General features: G+C 53.2%; 1 protein-coding gene across 2 annotated transcripts in view; it reads right to left on the reverse strand.

The window, feature by feature from the left end:
• The window catches only part of SHROOM2 (shroom family member 2), a 140,137-nt gene that overhangs the window by 51,594 nt on the left and 70,919 nt on the right, over positions 1-17,624 (reverse strand). For both annotated transcript variants that reach the window (XM_088028880.1, XM_028114994.2), the window contains exon 3: positions 2,622-2,753. In XM_088028880.1, the coding sequence (XP_087885006.1) occupies positions 2,622-2,753 (132 nt within the window). The remainder of the gene's footprint in view (positions 1-2,621; positions 2,754-17,624) is intronic.

Below are 17,624 nucleotides of genomic sequence, written 5' to 3' on the forward strand. Positions count from 1 at the left end.
GAAGAAGCCACCCAAATGACAACAACTTTCACATTAAGAGGGGAAGTCCAGGGGCGCCTGGGTGGCTCAGTCGGTTTAGCATCCGCCTTCGGCTCACGTCATGATCCCAGGACCCTGGGATCGAGTCCTGCGTCGGGCTCCCTGCTCAGCGGGGAGCCTGCTTCTCCCTCTGCCTCTGCCGCTCCCCCTGCTCGTGCTCTCTCACTCCGATAAATAAATAAAATCTTGACAATAAAAAATAAATAAAAATGGAAGTCCAGGGATAATGTGACTTTTCCACACCTAAATATTAAAGGCATGATGTGATAGAGAACTCCAGCCACAGACTTTCTCAGCAAAACCAAACACTGCTGGGCGCAGGGGACTAATTATGCCTGACAGAGTTCATCGGAACTATACCCGAATGCCAAAAATACAGGTTCACAAGTAGGACGGGGTCTAAGAGAAGGAAATGCAAAATCAGGTTTATTGCTACAAGCTGGGTGATACGTTCATTAAGGAATCCAGTATTCTACGAGGTAGTAATAGCGTATATAGGAGGCTAATGGCTTTCCGTGGCTAAGCTCTTTATCCAGACACGTTGAAAATGTTTTCGTTAAAGTTCAACAAAGCTGGAAACTTCATGCTTCAAGGTAAAAAAAACAAAAAACAAAACTACTACCCACAACTGTTGCTAACTTTAGGTTTGGGGAGCACCATGATCTCAAGGCTCCTGGGGACAGTGAAATTTTCCTGAAGGGAGGGGACTGTTTGGGTTTCATACCCTTCCCTGTAAGGACACAGCAGGTGACTTTGGCAGAAATGGAGCACGTTCCGCTCCATCCTCCCACCAGTACGCTCTGGAGATGATTTGTCCGTGAGATCTTAAGTCCAAGAAGATATGAATAATGCTAAGCACTGTTTCCACACAGATGTGGGCCGCATATGTGCTTCTTTAATCAAGAAACCATCAAATGGGCTTAATGGAATTCCTATTACATTAAGTCATTTCAATAATGAAATGAAAGACTTTTTTTTTTAAAGATTTTATTTATTTATTTGAGAGAGAGAGAGAGAGAGAGAGAGAGAGAGAGGGAGCACGAGCAGGGAGGAGAGCGAGAAGCAGGCTCCCGCGGAGCAGGGAGCCCGACGCGGAGATCGATCCCAGGACCCTGGGACCACGACCCGAGCCGGAGGCAGCCGCCCAACCGACTGAGCCACTCTGGAGTCCCCAAAGGCTCACTTTTCACTTAAGTTTTAGTACTCACCTGAGAATCTGTGGTTTCTCAAAAACACTCTGGACTCCAAATACCACCATCTCTTGTCACTTTAAGTAGGTAATGCATTTGAGATGTATTTCCTTCATAATTTTACAGCAGACCAGTATTTACTAACAATCAAAATAGATTTTGAGGGGCACCTGGGTGTCTCAGTTGGTTAACTGTCCGACTCTTGGTTTCAGCTCAGGTCATGATCTCAGGGTCCTGGGATTGGGCCCCACGTCGGGCTCTGCGCTCAACATGGAATCTGCCTGACATTCTCTCTCTCCTGCCCCCGACTTGTGCGCACGAGCACGCTTTCGCACTCGCTCTCTCTCTCAAACAGATAAATCTTTTTAAAAAAATTGATTTTGAGATGGTTACATTAGCTCCATACACACTGGCACAAATGCACTTACAGAACAGACACGCACGCACACTCACAAACACACAAGCACATACATTCAAGTGCATGTGCACACACGTTCACACACACGTGCAGAAATCCTAAGTGTGCACAGATACATACACTCACTTATACACGCACTCACACATACCCAAACCCACGCTACTTGTTGCTACCGTCATCCTTTTAATAGGAGACTTGTGAGGACACTGGCCACTGACCCAAGGTGATGAATGACTAGCGGGAGCCTCCTCAAGCCAACACCGCCACGGTGCTGCCACATGCTTGCCTGATACATTAGCACTTCTGACTCTGAAATGTGGCCACCAGGCCGACCAGAACTCCCTCTCCTTCCCCTGACCTACAACTCCCATCATCGTGGTCTCACGCTCAGTGGGAAAACACCACTAGGCCCTCAAGGCTGGATACCACCCTGGCATGGGGGCTGGGAAGCCTTGGTTTCCTCTATACCCCCACCACAAGAGAGCCCTGGGGGTCGGGGAGAGGGTGCTGATGTTTAACAGAACCGTCTGGGAGCCTCTGTGAAATACATTTGCTGAACCCGTAAGTAGCTCCTGCCTTCCAATCTACGCATAAAAGTCTCAAAAGAACGGAGGTGGCTGTGGGCAAGTGGGTGGCATGGCAGCTGTTCCACTCAGGTCAGAACCACCAACTCAGCTGGCCCAAAGGGATTCAGCGCAAAAAGCAAAGTCCCCAGGCTCCCGATTTATTAAGCGATATAATGAGAAAGCACACTTGCTCATCCTTGCTCTTGGTATTTCAGTTTTTGTTTTCAAGGGTTGGACACATACCCATTCTGAAAAATTTAGAGAGTTTCACCAGTAATGGGGTTCATGGCTTTTCCTCATCAGAAAAACAAAATCATTCTGAAGTGGAGAAAGGTGCTATCATGGCAGGGCTGGGAAGTCATGAACACCGTCGAACCCTGTCCATCCTGGTGGGAAACCAGTGCCTACCTGGCATGGTGTCGGCTGTGCCAAGAAGGGCAGGCACTGGCGGAGGGGAACGGCGATGCTGACGTCTCGGGGTGGCTATCGGAGAACTTGGTGGCATGCCAGGAGTGGGGCCTCCAGGTCACCTCATTCTTCCTGAAAAAGAACGCAGACGACTCAGGGACCTCAAACAAAGGACAACTCTGCGCCAAGATGGGAGTGCAACGTGGAAATAAGTCACGGCGACTTCTGCGTGATTCAGACCATCGCTTCCAGGGTGCTTCCCACTGTATCTGGACATGAACATAGTTTTAAAAAATTTTTATTCATGCAGAACTCACCCTAATGCAGAACGAGAAGCACGGGCTTCAAAATGTGAATTAACCCTTATTCTTCAAAATGTATTCGCAGTAGTAAATGAATCTTGTTGTCCCCTCAGCCACCAGCAGGACCCCAGACAGACTTCTGTCTTTCTTGTTTCAGCACAGCTGTGCACACAGCCCTCAGCCTCCTTGCGGAAAAGAGAACGCACTGGAGAGAAGCTCAGTGAGTGCCCAGCTCAGCGGGGTCACACAGAGTGTAGAGCGCTTCTATTTACTCACTTACCTAAACACAGACATCTGGACATGCACTAAGGCTAGTAGATGCGTATTCCTTCCTCCAAGCGTCCCAGAGTGTCTGCGAAGTCAGCTAAGGGTCCTCGTTATTGGAACGTGATGCCCTCGACCAACAGGCTGCAGCCCACTCCTGCCAGGGCTCCTGAACGTCATCCGCAGCCTTGGCCTGGGCTCCTACTGCACGGTCCCCACCACCCCATGGGGCCTTAGTGTTTTGGCTGCACTGCCTGGGTGTGAGAGGGGAATTTTAGTCGGAAATCCGCAGAGCTGCCACGGAAATGTTCCAGAGCCCCCAAGAGGAGGCTGCGGCGTGAGGAGACCCACCCACACCGGGGTCTCCCACTCCCCACTTCTCCAGCGCGGGACAGAACCTGCTCGCTGCGGACAGCTTACGGCCCCATCAACAACACAGAAAGAACTCAAAAGGAGCCTCATTAGGTACTTGACAGAGAGCAAACATTTTTCCAAGCAGGCAAAAACATTCAAGGATATTACATAATAAAGAATATTAAAAAACCTGAGGGGCGCCGGGGTGGCTCGGTCGGTGAAGCGTCTGCCTTCGGCTCAGGTCATGATCTCAGGGTCCTGGGATCGAGCCCCAGGATGGGCTCCCTGCTCAGTGGGAAATCTGCTTCTCCCTCTGCCCCTAACCCCTGCTAATGCTTGGTCTCTCTCTAATAAATAAAATCTTAAAAAAAAAAAAAAAAAAGGAAGAAATCTGAAAAGCATTTATAACACAAACCTTCTGACAACTCATAATTAATGAAGAAAAATATCTGGGTGGCAAAATGTGGAATGTGTTGACTTCAGGAGTTTCCCCATGAACAGAAGCATAAAACAGACAAATTCATCACACCACAGAAGTAAAGGGACTGAAAACCGAACTGTATCTCATGGAGTTTCTCAGAATCCTCATAAGAAAGGTTCTGGCCATGGGAATTTCATTTTCAGATGTCTTTTTCTGTGCTATCAGATCCACAATTTGTTTCATCTTCCTTTATAGTTAATTAATGAAGGAAAGAAACTAGATGGAGGGCGGAGGCAAAGGGAAACAAATAAAAAAAGGAGCCTAGGAAAGGAAAATGTGTCATCCTCTGCGGCAACATCTTTCAACCCTGCAACTGGCAAGACTGGGGTACGGGCTGGCTTACTGGGACAGCAGTGCGGCAAGCGTAAACATGGTTCCTTCTTTTTAAAAAGATAATACACACTGACGCACGTCTATTTCAAGAGGACATAGCCAACAATTACAGTATGAATTAAGGGCTTAAAAAGAAAAAAAAGGGCAGGGGCGCCTGGGTGGCTCAGTCGGTTAAGCGTCTGCCTTCAGCTCAGGTCATGATCCCGGGGTTCTGGGATCGAGCCCCGCATTGGGCTCCCTGCTCAGCAGGAGTCTACTTCTCTCTCTCCCTCTGTCTGCTGCTTCCCCCTCCTCATGCTCTTTCTCTCTCAAATAAATGAAACCTTAAAAATTTTTTTTAAAAGAACAAATGATAACAGTGAAAAGGTTAATACCTGTAAACTATGAATGAGGATCTCACGGCTACTGGGAAGAGTGATGTGTTCCTAAAACATACGAGCTTTCACCAGGTCCTCTGAACTTCTTAGTGCATCACAAACATATTTGGCAAGGTTCAGGCTACTTTCTGCTTGTCAGCCCCTCTGACTGCCTAAAACGGCTGGATCTGTGTTGATAAGAGAGAGGGGAGCGTTGGCCACAGGCGTGCTCATCAATCCCAATCCTGTGAGGGTGCTGGACAGGACGGCTCTGGGGACCGAGCGCTCTGGCGCCACCTCGTGTGCGCACACCGTCACTGTCCCTCTGGCTCCAGCTCGAACAGAAGCGGGTGCCGATTTAACATCCTCCTTTTCACTGGGGACAGAGCGCTGCGCTCTGGCGCCGCCTAGTGTGCGCACACCGTCACTGTCCCTCTAGCTCCGGCTGGAACAGAAGCCGGTGCCGATTTACCATCCTCATTTTCACTGGGGACTGAGCTCTCTGGCGCCACCTCGTGTGCACACACCGTCACTGTCCCTCTGGCTCCAGCTCGAACAGAGATGGGAGCCGGTTTAAGATCCTTTTCACTGGGGACTGAGCGCTCTGGCGCCACCTCGTGTGCACACACCGTCACTGTCCCTCTGGCTCCAGCTGGAACAGAAGCCGGTGCCGCTTTACCATCCTCATTTTCACTGGGGACTGAGCTCTCTGGCGCCACCTCGTGTGCACACACCGTCACTGTCCCTCTGGCTCCAGCGCAAACAAAAGCGGGTGCCGATTTAACATCCTCCTTTTCACTGGGGACAGAGCGCTCTGGCGCCACCTCGTGTGCACACACCGTCACTGTCCCTCTGGCTCCAGCTCGAACAGAAATGGGAGCCGATTTAAAATCCCCATTTTCACTGGGGACCGAGCGCTCTGGCGCCACCTCGTGTGCACACACCGTCACTGTCCCTCTGGCTCCAGCTGGAACAGACGGGAGCCGATTTTTTTTTTAGTTGTTTTTTTTTTTTTAAGATTTATTTATTTGACAGAGAGAGAGACAGTAAGAGAGGGAACACAAGCAGGGGGAGCGCGAGAGGGAGAAGCAGGCTTCCCTCCAAGCAGGAAGCCCCATGTGGGTCTCGATCCCAGGACCCTGGGATCATGACCTGAGCCGAAGGCAGACGCTTAACCGACTGAGCCACCCAGGCGCCCCGACGGGAGCCGATTTAACATCCTCCTTTTCACTGGGGACCGAGCGCTCTGGCGCCACCTCGTGTGCACACACCGTCACTGTCCCTCTGGCTCCAGCTCGAACAGAAATGGGAGCCGATTTACCATCCTCCTTTTCACTGGGGACCGAGCGCTCTGGCGCCACCTCGTGTGCACACACCGTCACTGTCCCTCTGGCTCCAGCTGGAACAGACGGGAGCCGATTTTTTTTTTAGTTGTTTTTTTTTTTAAGATTTATTTATTTGACAGAGAGAGAGACAGTAAGAGAGGGAACACAAGCAGGGGGAGCGCGAGAGGGAGAAGCAGGCTTCCCTCCAAGCAGGAAGCCCCATGTGGGTCTCGATCCCAGGACCCTGGGATCATGACCTGAGCCGAAGGCAGACGCTTAACCGACTGAGCCACCCAGGCGCCCCGACGGGAGCCGATTTAACATCCTCCTTTTCACTGGGGACCGAGCGCTCTGGCGCCACCTCGTGTGCACACACCGTCACTGTCCCTCTGGCTCCAGCTGGAACAGACGGGAGCCGATTTTTTTTTTAGTTGTTTTTTTTTTTAAGATTTATTTATTTGACAGAGAGAGAGACAGTAAGAGAGGGAACACAAGCAGGGGGAGCGCGAGAGGGAGAAGCAGGCTTCCCTCCAAGCAGGAAGCCCCATGTGGGTCTCGATCCCAGGACCCTGGGATCATGACCTGAGCCGAAGGCAGACGCTTAACCGACTGAGCCACCCAGGCGCCCCGACGGGAGCCGATTTACCATCCTCCTTTTCACTGGGGACCGAGCGCTCTGGCGCCACCTCGTGTGCGCACAACGTCACTGTCCCTCTAGCTCCAGCTCGAACAGAAGCGGGTGCCGATTTAACATCCTCCTTTTCACTGGGGCCAGAGCGCTGCGCTCTGGCGCCGCCTAGTGTGCGCACACCGTCACTGTCCCTCTGGCTCCAGCTGGAACAGAAATGGGAGCCGATTTACCATCCTCCTTTTCACTGGGGACTGAGCTCTCTGGCGCCACCTCGTGTGCACACACCGTCACTGTCCCTCTGGCTCCAGCGCAAACAAAAGCGGGTGCCGATTTAACATCCTCCTTTTCACTGGGGACAGAGCGCTCTGGCGCCACCTCGTGTGCACACACCGTCACTGTCCCTCTGGCTCCAGCTGGAACAGAAGCCGGTGCCGCTTTACCATCCTCATTTTCACTGGGGACTGAGCTCTCTGGCGCCACCTCGTGTGCACACACCGTCACTGTCCCTCTGGCTCCAGCGCAAACAAAAGCGGGTGCCGATTTAACATCCTCCTTTTCACTGGGGACCGAGCGCTCTGGCGCCACCTCGTGTGCACACACCGTCACTGTCCCTCTGGCTCCAGCTGGAACAGACGGGAGCCGATTTTTTTTTTAGTTGTTTTTTTTTTAAGATTTATTTATTTGACAGAGAGAGAGACAGTAAGAGAGGGAACACAAGCAGGGGGAGCGCGAGAGGGAGAAGCAGGCTTCCCTCCAAGCAGGAAGCCCCATGTGGGTCTCGATCCCAGGACCCTGGGATCATGACCTGAGCCGAAGGCAGACGCTTAACCGACTGAGCCACCCAGGCGCCCCGACGGGAGCCGATTTAACATCCTCCTTTTCACTGGGGACCGAGCGCTCTGGCGCCACCTCGTGTGCACACACCGTCACTGTCCCTCTGGCTCCAGCTCAAACAGAGACAGGAGCCGATTTACCATCCTCCTTTTCACTGGGGACCGAGCGCTCTGGCGCCACCTCGTGTGCACACACCGTCACTGTCCCTCTGGCTCCAGCTCAAACAGAGACAGGAGCCGATTTAACATCCTCCTTTTCACTGGGGACCGAGCGCTCTGGCGCCACCTCGTGTGCACACACCGTCACTGTCCCTCTGGCTCCAGCGCAAACAAAAGCGGGTGCATATTTAACATCCTCCTTTTCACTGGGGACAGAGCGCTCTGGCGCCACCTCGTGTGCACACACCGTCACTGTCCCTCTGGCTCAGGCTCGAACAGAAATGGGTGCCGATTTACCATCCTCCTTTTCACTGGGGACAGAGCGCTCTGGCGCCACCTCGTGTGCACACACCGTCACTGTCCCTCTGGCTCCAGCTGGAACAGAAGCCGGTGCCGCTTTACCGTCTTCATTTTCACTGGGGACTGAGCTCTCTGGCGCCACCTCGTGTGCACACACCGTCACTGTCCCTCTGGCTCCAGCGCAAACAAAAGCGGGTGCCGATTTAACATCCTCCTTTTCACTGGGGACAGAGCGCTCTGGCGCCACCTCGTGTGCACACACCGTCACTGTCCCTCTGGCTCAGGCTCGAACAGAAATGGGAGCCGATTTAAAATCCTCATTTTCACTGGGGACAGAGCTCTCTGGCGCCACCTCGTGTGCACACACCGTCACTGTCCCTCTGGCTCCAGCTGGAACAGACGGGAGCCGATTTTTTTTTTAGTTGTTTTTTTTTTTAAGATTTATTTATTTGACAGAGAGAGAGAGACAGTAAGAGAGGGAACACAAGCAGGGGGAGCGCGAGAGGGAGAAGCAGGCTTCCCTCCAAGCAGGAAGCCCCATGTGGGTCTCGATCCCAGGACCCTGGGATCATGACCTGAGCCGAAGGCAGACGCTTAACCGACTGAGCCACCCAGGCGCCCCGACGGGAGCCGATTTACCATCCTCCTTTTCACTGGGGACCGAGCGCTCTGGCGCCACCTCGTGTGCGCACACCGTCACTGTCCCTCTAGCTCCAGCTCGAACAGAAGCGGGTGCCGATTTAACATCCTCCTTTTCACTGGGGCCAGAGCGCTGCGCTCTGGCGCCGCCTAGTGTGCGCACACCGTCACTGTCCCTCTGGCTCCAGCTGGAACAGAAATGGGAGCCGATTTACCATCCTCCTTTTCACTGGGGACTGAGCTCTCTGGCGCCACCTCGTGTGCACACACCGTCACTGTCCCTCTGGCTCCAGCGCAAACAAAAGCGGGTGCCGATTTAACATCCTCCTTTTCACTGGGGACAGAGCGCTCTGGCGCCACCTCGTGTGCACACACCGTCACTGTCCCTCTGGCTCCAGCTGGAACAGAAGCCGGTGCCGCTTTACCATCCTCATTTTCACTGGGGACTGAGCTCTCTGGCGCCACCTCGTGTGCACACACCGTCACTGTCCCTCTGGCTCCAGCGCAAACAAAAGCGGGTGCCGATTTAACATCCTCCTTTTCACTGGGGACCGAGCGCTCTGGCGCCACCTCGTGTGCACACACCGTCACTGTCCCTCTGGCTCCAGCTGGAACAGACGGGAGCCGATTTTTTTTTTAGTTGTTTTTTTTTTTAAGATTTATTTATTTGACAGAGAGAGAGAGACAGTAAGAGAGGGAACACAAGCAGGGGGAGCGCGAGAGGGAGAAGCAGGCTTCCCTCCAAGCAGGAAGCCCCATGTGGGTCTCGATCCCAGGACCCTGGGATCATGACCTGAGCCGAAGGCAGACGCTTAACCGACTGAGCCACCCAGGCGCCCCGACGGGAGCCGATTTACCATCCTCCTTTTCACTGGGGACCGAGCGCTCTGGCGCCACCTCGTGTGCGCACACCGTCACTGTCCCTCTAGCTCCAGCTCGAACAGAAGCGGGTGCCGATTTAACATCCTCCTTTTCACTGGGGCCAGAGCGCTGCGCTCTGGCGCCGCCTAGTGTGCGCACACCGTCACTGTCCCTCTGGCTCCAGCTGGAACAGAAATGGGAGCCGATTTACCATCCTCCTTTTCACTGGGGACTGAGCTCTCTGGCGCCACCTCGTGTGCACACACCGTCACTGTCCCTCTGGCTCCAGCGCAAACAAAAGCGGGTGCCGATTTAACATCCTCCTTTTCACTGGGGACAGAGCGCTCTGGCGCCACCTCGTGTGCACACACCGTCACTGTCCCTCTGGCTCCAGCTGGAACAGAAGCCGGTGCCGCTTTACCATCCTCATTTTCACTGGGGACTGAGCTCTCTGGCGCCACCTCGTGTGCACACACCGTCACTGTCCCTCTGGCTCCAGCGCAAACAAAAGCGGGTGCCGATTTAACATCCTCCTTTTCACTGGGGACCGAGCGCTCTGGCGCCACCTCGTGTGCACACACCGTCACTGTCCCTCTGGCTCCAGCTGGAACAGACGGGAGCCGATTTTTTTTTTTAGTTGTTTTTTTTTTTAAGATTTATTTATTTGACAGAGAGAGAGACAGTAAGAGAGGGAACACAAGCAGGGGGAGCGCGAGAGGGAGAAGCAGGCTTCCCTCCAAGCAGGAAGCCCCATGTGGGTCTCGATCCCAGGACCCTGGGATCATGACCTGAGCCGAAGGCAGACGCTTAACCGACTGAGCCACCCAGGCGCCCCGACGGGAGCCGATTTAACATCCTCCTTTTCACTGGGGACCGAGCGCTCTGGCGCCACCTCGTGTGCACACACCGTCACTGTCCCTCTGGCTCAGGCTCGAACAGAAATGGGAGCCGATTTAAAATCCTCATTTTCACTGGGGACAGAGCTCTCTGGCGCCACCTCGTGTGCACACACCGTCACTGTCCCTCTGGCTCCAGCTGGAACAGAAGCCGGTGCCGATTTAACATCCTCCTTTTCACTGGGGCCAGAGCGCTGCGCTCTGGCGCCGCCTAGTGTGCGCACACCGTCACTGTCCCTCTAGCTCCGGCTGGAACAGAAGCCGGTGCCGATTTACCATCCTCATTTTCACTGGGGACCGAGCGCTCTGGCGCCACCTCGTGTGCACACACCGTCACTGTCCCTCTGGCTCCAGCGCAAACAAAAGCGGGTGCCGATTTAACATCCTCCTTTTCACTGGGGACAGAGCGCTCTGGCGCCACCTCGTGTGCACACACCGTCACTGTCCCTCTGGCTCCAGCTGGAACAGAAGCCGGTGCCGCTTTACCATCCTCATTTTCACTGGGGACTGAGCTCTCTGGCGCCACCTCGTGTGCACACACCGTCACTGTCCCTCTGGCTCCAGCGCAAACAAAAGCGGGTGCCGATTTAACATCCTCCTTTTCACTGGGGACAGAGCGCTCTGGCGCCACCTCGTGTGCACACACCGTCACTGTCCCTCTGGCTCCGGCTGGAACAGAAGCCGGTGCCGCTTTACCATCCTCATTTTCACTGGGGACTGAGCGCTCTGGCGCCACCTCGTGTGCACACACCGTCACTGTCCCTCTGGCTCCAGCGCAAACAAAAGCGGGTGCCGCTTTACCATCCTCCTTTTCACTGGGGACCGAGCGCTCTGGCGCCACCTCGTGTGCACACACCGTCACTGTCCCTCTGGCTCCAGCTGGAACAGACGGGAGCCGATTTTTTTTTTTAGTTGTTTTTTTTTTTAAGATTTATTTATTTGACAGAGAGAGAGACAGTAAGAGAGGGAACACAAGCAGGGGGAGCGCGAGAGGGAGAAGCAGGCTTCCCTCCAAGCAGGAAGCCCCATGTGGGTCTCGATCCCAGGACCCTGGGATCATGACCTGAGCTGAAGGCAGACGCTTAACCGACTGAGCCACCCAGGCGCCCCGACGGGAGCCGATTTAACATCCTCCTTTTCACTGGGGACCGAGCGCTCTGGCGCCACCTCGTGTGCACACACCGTCACTGTCCCTCTGGCTCCAGCTGGAACAGAAGCCGGTGCCGCTTTACCATCCTCATTTTCACTGGGGACTGAGCTCTCTGGCGCCACCTCGTGTGCACACACCGTCACTGTCCCTCTGGCTCCAGCTGGAACAGAAATGGGAGCCGATTTACCATCCTCCTTTTCACTGGGGACTGAGCTCTCTGGCGCCACCTCGTGTGCGCACACCGTCACTGTCCCTCTGGCTCCAGCTCGAACAGAAGCGGGAGCCGGTTTAAGATCCTTTTCACTGGGGACTGAGCGCTCTGGCTGCCAAAGGAATGCTCCCTCCTTGTCCACCGACCGATGGAAGCCGACAGGGGAGACCAGGAAGGAAGCCCCTCTATGGGGGAAAACACAGAAGGAACGTTCTGGCCTTGGAAACAGCCAGGAGGGGAGGGTGGGCAGCTCACTACAGCCATGGAGGCCTGTGTGGCTCGCCCCAGAGATGCCCGAGGTCCTGCTTCTGTGCCGGGAGGCGTGCGCAGGGGTGCCACAAAGACCAACAACGCCCCACACCGTGCGTGGAGCCCCACAATCCCAGGAGTACTGGAAATAGGGTTCAGTCCACAGGCCCATACCATACTATGGTCATCCCAGCAGATAGGGAAGAAACCCTTCCTATTCAAGTGGCTACTGACGTTTGGAATCCTTACAACGCATATGCTTATCGTACAAAATACCGAACACGGGGCGCCTGCCTGGCTCAGTCGGTGAAGCGTCTGCCTTCAGCTCAGGTCAGGATCTCAGGGTCCTGGGATCGAGTCCCACATCGGGCTCCCTGCTCCGCAGAGAGTCTGCTTCTCCTTCTGCCTGACACTCCGCCTGCTTGTGTGCTATCCCTCTTTCTATCTCAAATAAATAAATAAAATCTTAAAAAAAAAAAAGGTACGAAACACATTTAAAAATGAAGAAGCCACTAAGACAACAGAGGAAAGTAAGCCACCACCTAAATCTGACCACAGGTAACCTGTGTGCATTTCGCCCCATCTGCTTCTAGACAATCTGGAGAATCCCGCAGACATAGCAGGTCCGTTTCCTTCTGCAGCCCGCCTGGTTCTGTGAGCATTCTCCCATGCCCCTGCTGTCCCTCTTCCAAAATGTACTCTCTCATCAGTGCTTAATATTCCTTCCATGTAACACTGAAAAACCACAGTATTGACTCTGAATATTTTCTGGTACTTCAGATAAAATTATTCACCCTAATGAGGGTTCCCCTGAAGCCTTTCCCACAAATTATACACCAGGATTAATAAAAATTTATGTTAATTTTTAAAAAATAATTTTATACGCTAGGTAGTCTCTGGGGGAGTTCTGGAAAGACAGGGTTTAGATCACAAATATGAAAAATGCCAGGCTATCACTGAAAATGAACACATCTAGACATCGAAAATCCTTTAAAAAAAGGAATTATTAAAAGAAATGCTTCAATAAAATGTTTATCATTCTCATAAAGAACAGAATCCCTTCCTCCCTCCCCCACCCAAAAAGAAAGTCACACGAGTGCTGCGTTATTTTCATAACCTTTTAGAATGAAGCCGTCAGGCACTGACTCACAAGACAAACACAGTCTGCGTTTGGTCACCACAAGTGCCATCGGCCTGACGGGACCAGACCCACCGGCTGGGAGGCCAGGGAGGCCACCCGGGGTGGCCAGGCGCCCTGGCTTTGGGTGCCCACTGTGATGGGCATGTGCATGGGGTGTGAGGGCTTTCAGGCAACACTGAGGTCGGGGGAGACTCCTGGGCGGGGGGGAAAGTCAACAGTGATGCGCTGGGAGCATCCTAGAGAAAAGAGTCAGGGGGCCTGAAATGGGAAAAGGCCTGGATTCTGGAGAAAGGCTGGGCTGGACAGTATTGCAAAGGGTCCTCAGTGAGCCCCTGAGTGCGTGGGACTAGCCCTGTGCAGACAGCCCCTAGAATTCAAGGAGGGGAGAGGGTACAGGCCAGCATGGGAGGTGCGGGTGGGGGGCGAGGAGCCTGTGCTAGAGGAGAGGGCAAGTGCAAGCATTCTTCTTATTCCTTCCAAAGGAAACAAAGAAAAAGCACCCCGCTACAAACAGAGAATGAACCTCGCTCCGATCTTGCCACTGCCAGTTCCTGCCAAGCCTACGGAAGACTACGTCCTGACGAGCCTCTCCCTCTGCTGCTCGGTCTAGCTCCTGCCAGACCCACCTCCCTGCGCCTCTGCTCTGCACAGCCGTTGCTCTCACTCCAGAACCTTCAAGTGCTCCCAGCTGCCACAGAAGGAAGCCCAAGCTCCCACCTGCTCAGGCACCTAGCCAAGCTGTTGTTTGGAGCGTGCCCCTGGGCCGGCAGCAGGGGCACCAGCTGGGCGAAGCCCTGGGCGGGCTGTGGCGTTTGCACTCGCCTTCCTGGCCCTGGCACGTTCCGATGCCAGGTCCTGCACTCTCCGCCTCCAGCCTCCTTCCCCCTGCACTCCTTTGGGTTGCATCCCCTCTGCCATTCTCTCTAGGAGGCCCTGGTACCGCTGACGTAGGACCAGATTTGGGGCTCAACCCTGGCTCAGTCTTCCAAGGACAGATCAACGGCCTATCCTTAAGAAAGACTCTGCGGAGATCTGCTTCCATTCCTCCTGACGTCTGTTGGCTCAGCACCTGTTACAGCGTTCCTGGTGCGTCCCTGTGAGCACACTCAGCAGCCAGCTAGCTCCCGGAGGGCTGGGCCTAACGGTGTGATCCTCACCATTTCCCTGGAGCACTTCTACCATGTTCCATGAACGTCGAGAGCACCCCCTGCAGCGCACACGGTTCCTCTCCCTGGCAGAGGTGTGACAACGCAGCACTGCGGATGGGGACGTCATGCTGGCTTCAATCTACGGTCCTACGGGATAAGACTCAGACAGTTCCTGCTGTTATACGTGACGAGAATTCAGATAAAAATTCCCTAATGGCCTAAGTAGCTGAAACGGATACCAGACATCAAAGCTGCATTTTAAACAGATGCCAGGCTGAGAAGCAGCATTTCCCCCAGGACGAAAGCACCAGGGTTCCTGTCCACGAGGCCGGGGCACCCCGTACCCTTCCCCTAGCAAGGCCGAGGGCACGTCGTTTATTTCAGCCTCTGGTGCTCCCCCTGTGTGTGTCAGCTCAAAACACTGTGTGGAAATGTCACATCAAGAACACAGGCAGAACTGGAACAGACCCAAATGACTGGCTTTCTCTAGGAACTTTTATCATCTTCATGTCAATAAATCTATTCGTGTCAGGAAAAAAAAAAAAAAAAAGACTATCTCACGCACCTGTGTTCCCAGGGTCTCTCCCCAGCTGACTTAACGAGTGAGTTCAACTCAATGTTTTAAAAGGGCGCCAACCCAACGTCCTGGTTACATTTCAAGAGAATGGATTTTTTGGCAAAGACACTCAGGACATTCCAATGTGCAATAAAACTTATTGTAAATAAGTTTTAATTATAAAACTAATAATAAATAGTGCTAAGGATTAGCAACAGGGCTGATGAGTCATATATAAAAGAAACGAAAATAAGCAAAACATTCTCTGCAGGTCTTAACGTATTAGAAACCATCGACGTTTTCACACTAAGTTTTATAAACATCACTTACATTTTCGATGAAAAAAAAATCTTTAACTTTTCACCGCTCTCTACTTGCCTTAGAATATGAAATGTCTCACATAATTGGAAATTCATCTGATCAAACTGCTCAAGCCATAAACGAAGCCTAAATCTGAAGAGAAGCAACTTTTCTCTTTTCCTCCTGATTTTAGTTAATAAAAACAACAATGGAAAATAGCTCAAAGAAGTCAGGGTATCTGTCCAGGTTAATCTCTGGCTCTGTTCTGTTTAACAAGAAATAAGCATGTAGCAAACAGCCATGATCCCCAAAGTGCTCAAAACAGAAACTTTTCCCCCGACACTTGAGCAAACGCCTGCAGACCACCCTCCCAAACCACACGATTTCACCGATACCTGCCAACAACCCCACTAAGGCACACAGCCTCCGGCAAAACACACACACAGTTCCTGCCCCAGGTAGAGCTCCGGGGAGGGGAAGGGAGGAGGGACACCACCTGCCAACGTCCTAGCCATCCCTGTCCTCTTGCTGCATCGTGGCATGAAGCTGCTCCCAAGAACATCTGTGCTGATCAGTGTCAGGGCTGCACGCAGAAGCACCTGCTCAAGGACAGCTCCAAGGAGCCAGGAGCCGAGGGGAGCACAGCACAATACAGGCTCGCTGCAAAATGCGCTGCAACTGAGTGACATCCAGCAAACGAGGCATGTCGCAAGAAATCTGCTCCTAGCAAGCATGGCTGCGGTCACTAGATCTGAAACCCTCTTTCTTCGGGATAGGTAACTATGCCCATAGCCCGGCTAACCGTTACAGCCCCCTGCAAAGAACCTCTATCCTTGGGTGTTAATCTCCTGAATGCAAGCTTAGTGGACGTAATTAGAGTCACAAAGGGTTTAAGGCTGCCAGCAAAGAGGCAGAAAATCACATGAATCAACCCTATTGATAATTTGGCCCTGGCAAAACTGCTTGCAACAGTTTTGAGTCTTGGTTGAGAATAAGTTGAATGATGAGGTGGGCAGGTGGACTCCATTGTAAGCAAAACTAGTTATTACCATACAGATTTGAAAGAAAAGCCAAAAGAGCAACTGCAAGCTTTCCAAAATAATGAATGGCATGATATTGAAAAGAAATTTTCCGTAGGCTATTTGAAGTTATACGTACTTGTAAGGAGCTGAATTCGCCTATGCTAATTCGCCTACGGAGCGAGAAAGATGGAGGGCTGTGTCGCAGCACTTGTCACGCCGAGCTTTTAGCGCACGTTTTCTAGAATCAGACAGCAAGAGCCTTAACCCCAGCTCTGAGCAAGACGCTCGCCCTCCCCAACACACTGTGGGCATCAGGCAGACCTTCAGCACCTCTGCAACAGCGAAGCCTCGTCACCTCGGCTACGTGGATCAGGAAAACGCCCAGTGACCCAGTTTCTGGTCTGTCTTCACCTTCTCCAAGCACATTTGCTTAAGCCACTGGGGCTGCCCAGCAAAAGAGCCTGGGGCTGTCTGTGAAAACGCCAGCCCAGGATCCACCGCAGACCCGCCCCTCAACACTTCGCAGGGTGGGGCCTGGGCAGCTGGGAGACACGTGCAGATAACACAGCTGACGACCCTACAGACACACATCGGAAAAGGTTACCGCATCCGCCCGGCACTTTCCCGCGAGCAGCACTTCCCTTGGCCAAGCAGAGGTAGAACCACAGAGCACCCGGAGGAGAGGACAAGACGAGAACTTCCCGCTCAGCTCAGCCTCTGCTCACGGTCCCACGGTTATCTGCCTCCTGGGCACCGCGCACGACAGCATAGGCGCACTTGGTGGGGATCCCAGTGACAGTTCTTCGTTTCCAGCCGACACCACTCTGGGAGAAGGGAAGTGCTTGCTCTCGTCTGTCTGGGAAAGAAAGTCCACCGGGGAGAAAGATCTGCGCACGTCTCCCCACGTGTCGCCTTCTCAGGCCCAGCTTCGAACCGATGACGACAGATGTGCCGCCCGTGCCCCCGGAACAGGACGCCGCCGCTTTGTCCCACCGGCCCACGGCGACGCTCTTCCTGGCTGCTGGGGCCCCTGCTCGCCTCCCACACTGAGATAAAACCGGCCTACGAAGGGAAGATTGAGAGCAGCGGGGTGCCCGGGGGGCGCGGTTGGCTGGGCGCCCGACTCTTGGTTTCGGCTCAGGTCGTGGTCTTGGGGTTGTGGCATCCAGCCCCGCGTCGGGCTCCGTCCGCGCTCAACACAGAGTCCGCCTGGGACTCCGTACTCCCTCTCACTCTGCCCCTCCCCGCCAAAATCAATAAAGAAATCTTAAAAAAAAAAAAAAAATAGATAGCTGCTGAACAAGCTAATTTACCATTTGGCCACACTCTTGGGTAGGGCAACATAGGATATTTGTGTGTTTGTGGCTCGATCTATGAATAAATTACAGAGTGCCTTTTTATAAACTGGCCACTTTTTTTTTTTTTGAAGAGTGCACGATCTATTTTGGAGCTCCACATGAAATGCTAGAGAATGCTAACTGATGTGTGAGAC

This window comes from Eumetopias jubatus, unplaced genomic scaffold, assembly GCF_037043125.1.
Source record: "Eumetopias jubatus isolate StellerSeaLion01/CBP00866 unplaced genomic scaffold, mEumJub1_p1.0 scaffold_11, whole genome shotgun sequence".
Lineage (NCBI taxonomy): Eukaryota > Metazoa > Chordata > Mammalia > Carnivora > Otariidae > Eumetopias > Eumetopias jubatus.